General features: G+C 37.5%; 1 protein-coding gene across 1 annotated transcript in view; it reads left to right on the forward strand.

The window, feature by feature from the left end:
* LOC113055316 (thrombospondin type-1 domain-containing protein 7B-like) overlaps positions 1 to 4,841 on the forward strand; it is a 47,845-nt gene extending 43,004 nt beyond the window's left edge. The window contains exons 23-29 of the mRNA XM_026221540.1: positions 434 to 608; positions 772 to 945; positions 1,495 to 1,590; positions 1,725 to 1,807; positions 2,699 to 2,876; positions 3,323 to 3,410; positions 3,875 to 4,841. Of these exons, the coding sequence (XP_026077325.1) occupies positions 434 to 608; positions 772 to 945; positions 1,495 to 1,590; positions 1,725 to 1,807; positions 2,699 to 2,876; positions 3,323 to 3,410; positions 3,875 to 3,953 (873 nt within the window). The 3' untranslated portion in view covers positions 3,954 to 4,841. The remainder of the gene's footprint in view (positions 1 to 433; positions 609 to 771; positions 946 to 1,494; positions 1,591 to 1,724; positions 1,808 to 2,698; positions 2,877 to 3,322; positions 3,411 to 3,874) is intronic.
* The last annotated feature ends 3,536 nt before the right edge of the window (positions 4,842 to 8,377 follow it).

Below are 8,377 nucleotides of genomic sequence, written 5' to 3' on the forward strand. Positions count from 1 at the left end.
TGAGCCTCTATGACAGACCTGGGTTCTGTAAGCAGCTTAAAAAAAAAAAAAAAAAAAAAAAAAACATGATTCAGGGAAGCAACACACTTTTTTTTAGCCAATCAGAACCGCAAGCGTTCAGAAACACTCTCTGGCTGTGAATCATTTGGCGTGTTGGACACAAGCCCATGCGGAGGCCTCTTTACAGTGTTATGAGCCAATTATATTATATTATATTATGGTTAAATCTGGGGTGGTTTCTTTCTACCCACCAGATTTACACTTCCTAAATAACTGAAATCTAGAAGAATTACCTGATATATTTCAGCAGCACACAGAAAATGAATAATACATCTAAATAGCCAAAAAGAACATCACTATTTAGATCTTTAGATCTTTAGACAGCTGAAATCCTCTAGCGCTCTCTCTGTAATCTATGTCTGTCTGTTTGCAGGGGGCCGATTGTGGCGAGGGTGTAAGTCGGAGGGAAATATCCTGTGTAGTGCACTGGGGTTCTCTTTCAGGTCCTCCTCAGCCCATTCCAGTAGAGGATAAAATGTGTGTAGGAAACTCACAGAGCAAAGTCAGCGAGACTGAGTTACTGCAGCCCTGCACAATCCCATGTCCAGGTCTGCATCCCACTAAACACACAGCTAAATAATTACACCTTAGTGATGTTTTGATAGTGATATTGATCCTAATGAAGAGTTCGTTAGTGATGAATCAGCACCTTTGATCTCGAGGAGCTCTTTGCAACTGCTCATCGGCTGTAATTTCCATCTCGCACGTCAGGAGAATGTCACCTAACCAAATGGTCACCTTGGAGTTTGTGTCAGCTGCTGTGTTTGGATGGACGGAGTTTTGAGACATGGGGTCGACAGGCTCGTTCTAGAGCCATAGTCACCCAGGTCCCGGAGAACCAGGACACCTGTCCCAGCCAGATGTATGAGACACGGCCATGCCGAGGTTTGTGGGAAGCCAGAGAAGAAAACACCAAACAGTCTGATTTTTTATTTATTTTTGTAATATTAGAACGATTTCTAAATAATGTGACACTAAAGACTGGAGTAATGCTGCTAAAAAAATCCACTTTGCCATCATTCACAATATTACGCATTCACAATATAACTTTTTTACTGTATAAAATAAACAGTAAAGTGCATTTTAGGTGAAAATGAAGTTAGATTTTTTTTTGTGAAATAATGTCAAATTTATTTTTTAAGGTTAAAATGTATATATTTTGTTATTTTTTTCACACGCTATGTATTTCCAACACACTGATTCACAGATATTGATGAAGTACCAGTCCTCCACATTTAAAAGATAAACCCAAATAAACCCGTTTCTCTCTTCCTCTCTTCACCTAGAACATTTCCAAGCTGTTGTTTTGCCATACTTTTATTTCCTCTGGCTATTTGTGAAAATAGCTCCAAGACTGAGAAGTGATAGACAGGAAGTGTTGTTCAGACACTAAACCAGAAAAGCACTGCAGTGTGTTTTTGTCTGTTCTTCCAGGAGGAACATGTCTTAGTTATGAATGGATGACCGGTGAATGGAGGCATAACCGTAGACTGGTTTGGTGCCAACGCTCTGATGGAGTCAATGTCACAGGTGTGCACTACTGCATTAAGAATGCATTAATTCAGAAATCATCTTATTTACTATCCTATTTTTAATAGCTTTTCAAGCATGGGAACGCACAATGGCAGATTTTAATCTTAGTGCATTTTTATCTTTTATCTTAGGAGGCTGCATTGCTCAGAACCAGCCCTCTGCCGTACGACAGTGTCACCCTCCCTGCACCAAACCCTTCTCCTTCTGCACACAGGTGACACCCAGAACACTGTGGACACACAATCTTAATCATTCATCCAAAATGTGTTTTTGTTGTTTTTGTTGTTGTTTTTTTAATTCTGACAAATTTTTTTATTTATTTATTAGAATTTACCAAATTTTCCTCTCCTTCCTCCCAGTATTGTTAGTTAATTAAACTAAAGCAATTAAAAATCATTGACATAACTGAAATCATGCTGAAAGAAAATCTGTGACCCTGGACCACAAAACCAGACATAATGGTACATTTTTCAAAACTGAGATTTATACGTCATCTGAAAGCGGAATAAATAAGCCAATATTTGGTTGAGATACAACTATTTGAAAATCTGAAATCTGAGGGGGCATTATACAACTAAATTAAATAAGTTGAAGTTGAAGTACTAAAATTACTAAGACTGAACTGAAATAAAAATCGACTAAGGAAATATCTGCAAAAATAATTAAACTAAAATTAAAATTAAAATGGAACATTTTAAAATATATTCTTACTCTTGTTCTTGTATTTGAATCATAAATAGGGTTAACGATTTAATAGGAAAAAAAACTGTCCATTGTCTACAGCTAAATATGACGTGTTCTTGAGAATACAATACAACTGCTGTTATGGTTACATCACCCAGTCCATGTTTTACAACAATGTAACATTTACCAGCAGTGAATACTGTTTTTATATGGAAATGAACTGTGACAGATGCTGAGAGTTTATAAAGTGTGGTCTCAATTGACAGTCTGTTATGGTGACATATAAATGCCGGTATTATTCATCTCACCTTCTAATGCCGTGCAATTAACAACTGAATAGCTCCATATGTGGAAAACAGCACTTTTCAATATCTAGCTGTCACCAGTCTCTCTCTCATCACTCTCTCTGTCTTTCTGTTAGAATGAAGTCTGTGGTTGTGAGAAGGGCTTCACGGAGGTCATGACCTCTCATGGGTTCCTCGACTACTGTACCAGAACCCCAGGGCTGGACCATAAGAAGGCAGATGTGAAGACCACCGCAGGCCGTCTTAGACCAGAGCACCACATCCAGGACTGGGCACTGCAGCCTCTTGGACCAGGTACTAAAAAAACAGTTCTCTGATAGTTTGAGTTAGAGTAGTTTGCAAAAGCATGATTAAAGATGCAATGAGGCTGACTAGTGAGTAGATAAGTTAACCTGTTTGGTGTGATGTTTAATGTCCTGAAAACTTGTTGTTGCCCCATTTCACCACTTGTTAGCAACCGCCTTTTTCAAGATGAGTAAAACCTTTTTAAAAAATCCAAATGGGGTATTAATGATGCAGTTTATGTTGTAGAATAAGACATGAAAGTATATTGAGCTTGTGTTAAACACACACCTTAATTCAGATATTTAACCAAAAACTCACACGTCATCCCTGCAGCACTGTATCGGGTAGATTATTTGATTGACAGATAATGGTCAGCAATTTCTCCCAAGCCTTCTCTGAATCATTCTGATGAGAGTTTTCTCAACCAGATGATTCATGTTTCTTTTGATTGACAGATGGCCGTGTCAAGTTGTGGGTGTACGGGCTGATGGCGGCCGGGTTTTTTGTGATCCTCCTCCTCATCTTTATGTCCTTTCTACTGTGGTGAGGCTGACTTTTTACATGGCTGTACTAGTTTAATGTTTTTCTTATGACTCTATCACTTTCTTTCTTCTCACATAATAAAACAATCAAGGTCCTAATCACCCTCCTGTTGGTTTATTTTGCCATAATGACTGCCTGACTGAACATTATCTCTTGAATAAATAACTGGCACTTTACGATAACTATGTAATAACTAGGTACTAACCCTGAACCTATCCCATGTAGTTACCTTGTATTACCAGAACTTTCTTAATAAATACACTGTAAGTACACTATAAGTCCATTAAGTACACATACTGTAAAATAAAGTGCAACCGAAATTTGTCAATGTATGTTCTGCACTCTAGTGGTGATAGTTTATACTGCAACAAAGTTTGACTCAAATCGTATTTTAAGTGGTTGTTTTGAATTTAAATGTATTTAGACATTGTTGCATGCTTGCATATGCACGTTTTGCATTTCAGTAAAAACCAAGAGGACAGTCCCAGCAGCAGTCCACAGAAGGCAGTGGCTCTGGCGTATGATGGGGACGTGGATATGTGAGCCCACTTTGAGTATGCAAGGCTGAAACATGCTTAAAACAGACATCTGGCATCCTTCAGACCACAAAACATGGACCATGAACATTCACAGCAGCACACGAGCTGAGCCAGACCAGAGATGATGTTGACTGGATGACTGATGTTTAAACTGCGAGGCTAAAACTGCTGGAGAACTTGAGAAAGTTCTCACACAGCCGAAACAGAATGTGGCATCATGTCTACAGTACCATAGCACGAGTGTGTGTGTGTGTGTGTGTGTTTATGTCTGTCTGTGTGCGTGTGTGTTTGTGTATAAGGGTGCGAGGGTCTTGTTTAATGTCCGTTATGAGGAAATAGTTCTGTATGTTAAATTATTTTTTTCTTCCCTCCTTTCATTCCAAATCTATATGACTTCTATCTTCTATGAAACACAAAATAATTTTTAAAGAATATCCTGGCCACTCTTTTTTTTTAATCGATTCACTTTTATGATGCCTTTGCATCCTTTTTGAAGCTTAAAAGCCTTTGTCCACATTCAGTGTTAATGCATGAAAAAGAGCATCCTTAATTAAAGATCTTTTATGTTCTGCAGAAGAAAGTGAGTCATATAATTTTGAAGTTACATGAGACAGAGATGATGATAGCAGAACTGTTATTTTTGGTGAACTATGCCTTTAATGATCCCTAAAAAGGGATGGTTTATAATGCACTACATTAGTGCCATCTTAAGTACCATATTTATTCATTTATGTTTTAAAACCTATAAAGTCCTATTTGAATCCTTTAGGTGTTAAACAATTCTTTTGAATTTATTCACCTTGATCATATATTAAAACGCTTCGTTATCCTTGGAAAGGTTGTGACATGTTCTTTTGTAATGTGTATGCTGTGAATATTTTCTATCTGTGTCTTCGAGTGGTTTATAAATAAATCTAAAAATCTCAGAGAGGAGTCTTATATTTAGATAAGCGGGTTTCATGCGGTAGAACTTTAACATGCCGTGTTTCAATCTCTGGTTGTGCTCTTTGAGATTTCTTTGTCTTTGCGGATCTGGAACGGTGCTGCTGTCATTTCTGATCAGTATCAGTACACTGAGCCAACGTCTATAATGGGCCAAGCACAGATTGTCATGTTCCTCTCATGAATTGTAATTAGAATGTGCATTAGTTACAGCAGATGACATCAAATGAGGGGAACGCAGGTGCTACAGCGCTGCATGCAGGTTCAAGGGCCAGTAGGTGGCAGTAGGATACAATTAAAGAAACTCCAACTGTGTGGTTTTTGCTTGATTCTGGTGTGCTGATATAATGCTCTATAAGCAAAGTTAAATAAAAAAAAAAAAGAGAGAAAGAGAAATGTACCTTTTAATTAATTGTAAAAAATGTTGCAGAATTATATTAATACAGGCATAATAATAATTCAAACCCGTGTGATTTCCACGGAACAAAAGAATAAGAAGTTTAGAAGAATGTTCGAGTTGCTTCCATACAATGAATATTGCATAGCCTACAATAATTTGTCATTCTAATTTGTCTGTCTAATCTCATTTGTGCTTGTTCATAGCCATTCAGATTAGTCTGACATGCCGTAAACTACTCCTTTAAGAGTGCCCCTGAAGGGTGAACCACCAAGCCAAGGGGAAAAAAAGAACCTTGAAATCTTTTTAGCATCTGCATGCTGTTAAATACTCAGTCGTTGGCATAAATGCTAACAGAAAATGAAATCAGCAAATGTGACTGATTTGGAAAGTTGTTGATCGAGTGTGAAGTGTTTGAGCGAGTTTTCTATACGACTCACTTTGGAACAGGTCACTGATAGGGTTATCCAGCAGCCCTGATTTCAAAATTGGATTATTTGTTTTTCGAAAGGAGGTAAATGTCTTTTTATTACTCTCAAAGGAAAATAGTATAGGTTATTTGGACCTTGAATTATTTTCTGTCTAGCTAAATTCAGCAAAAGATGATCAAATTACCCATTATAGGCAAATGGGCGGCCCACAGCAGCAGTCTTTTTGCATCAAAATGTATTTTGTCTCTCACAATCTGGTTACTGTTGAAGGACGACATTAATTTTACATGTCCGTTTTTGGAACGCCAAATCAGACGTTCTGAGGCCTTTCTTGCAGATATGTGGTTGTTTTAGACACAGTTTACGAATTTAATTTAGTGCTCGGTCATACAGAAGACCTCTCATCTCCTCATTCCTCCACACTCTTACCATCTTCTCCCCTCCCCTCCTTTTCGCTCCTCTATCAGTGAAGAAGTGCATTAGAGAGCTCTCGTTCTCGCTTGTGTCTCTGTGTGCCTTATCAGAAGAGATAAGCTTGAGTGCTGAGGTTCTAATATGGTTCCAGCCCAGTGGGATTCTCCTCACGTCCCCAAAGAACAACAAACACATACATCACTGCACCCCGAGATCAGCTTCACTCCATGAGAACAGACACTGCCCAAATCAACCACCTTTTTAACCATCACCGTCCCAGTTTACTGAAAGCAACTAAGATTGCCCAGAATTTGCACCTAAAGTAGTTCACCCCCCCCCCCCAATTGCACATTTTGTCATAAATTACTCATCCTCTATTCATTCTAAACCTGTATGTTTTTCATTCTTTAACACACCTTAAAGATAAAATTTTATTTATGATGGGCAGCATATTCTGCTGTAATGCTACACCTTTCCCCTCCCATACATGATGTAACACATTTGTGTTTTGGGGTTCCACAGAAGAGCCATATCAATTAGGAATGACATATAGAAAGAGTAAATGATAGAATTATAATTTATGGGTGAATCATTCTTACTATGTTAAGGTTTTTAAAACATTTTATAAAATAACCCCAGTCATTTGCCAGTGAAACAGATAGCCCCGCCCCAACCTCACACTATTCAGTAAATCAGTGTTGCTGTGTTGCAAGAAGCCACAGAGCTACAATGAAAAAAATCTGCCTTAGCAACAATAAGCTTCGCCAGGCACTTTCTAGAGGGCAGCTCACCTTCCAAATATTAGTAAACCATTATAAAACACAAACACTTAGTGGAAGGCCAGTAATGAGAGAGATAAAAGAGCGGCAGAGTGAAGAAGAAGAAGAAGAGTGTTGGTGGAGATAACTCCCGTCTCTTCATTACTCCCTTTTCTCTTTCATTAAAAGCTTTTTCCAGCTTCTCAGCCCCCGGCTGAAGACTCTGAAGAGAAAGTGTAATTGTGCATGGGAAATTAAGTCTGCGACTTGCAACACTATTTAAAATACTGAGTCCCCAAGGGTAAAGAAGTCTGTTATAAAAATGACAACCAGTGTAAAGAAAGCTACTTTAAAACTCTAGCTTGTCAAGCAAGCCGACTTAGTTGAAGGAGTTTACAAAAAAATGAAAATTCTGTCATTGTTTACCTAACCTTCATGTTGTTGCATTGCTCGCTTTCTTCAATGTCACACAAAAGCTGAATTGTTAATACATATCATGACAACTGTTTAGAATTTCCTCAAAACACCATAATAGTATCGTAAAACTGCTCAATATGACTTGTGAACCGCAATATACTGCACTATACAGTTTAAGTTTTTAAAAGTCACTTGATAGCTTTATGTGAAAAACAGACCTTAATTTAAGTCCCTCAAAAGTTCTTGACATTAACCATACCCCTCTCAAAGAAATAGAGCTCCTGAGAGAAACAACGATAACATATCTGTAAATGATTTGTTCTTTTGAGTTAGGCTGTTTCAGTGGTTTCAGTTCACAAAACTGGTATGGATTTGATTTATTATATATTATATATATCATAGTTGTTTGCATTAATTGCAGTCTGCATTGACGTCACAGTTGTGTTTTACTGTGGTATGTGAAGTGTATAAATGAAGCAGACTCACTCCCTTGGTCAAAATCGAGGGTCTGAGGGTCCATAACTCCTTAATCCACTTGACAAAGTAGAACGCAGCTGGGAATCCCAAAGAGAAGGCTTAGGTAAGTTTGCATCATCCTGAATCATTCGTGAATCATTATGTACATCGGTACGTATCAACTCATCTAAATTGAGGGAAGAACATAGTTGAATATAGAAAAACGGTGGCGTTTTCCTTTAGCTCACACTTCTAAGATGGCTTGACTTAACAACCGGATGAGAGAACAAATCATTCTTTTGACTCAGATCTTATAAAATAATGAAACAATGAATCAACTGCACAAAACTGGTCAAGATTATTTATTTAAAAATTAAACTGACTCAAGAAGCGGATCAGTGACCTACTCAGTACCAGATTAAATCATTTACAAATTGGACTGATCTGGATCTCTAATTTAACTTACTGACTCGATTTGTTTGCAACTTGAAAAGAAAAGTACACTACCATTTGACTGAAGTTTGACTGTTTGGGCTTTTAAAACATATATATATATATTTTAATATATAATATATATATATATATATATTTTTTTTTTTTTTTTTTGTAGTGG

The sequence above is a fragment of the Carassius auratus genome, chromosome 36 (genome assembly GCF_003368295.1).
Source record: "Carassius auratus strain Wakin chromosome 36, ASM336829v1, whole genome shotgun sequence".
In the NCBI taxonomy this organism is placed as follows: Eukaryota; Metazoa; Chordata; class Actinopteri; order Cypriniformes; family Cyprinidae; genus Carassius; species Carassius auratus.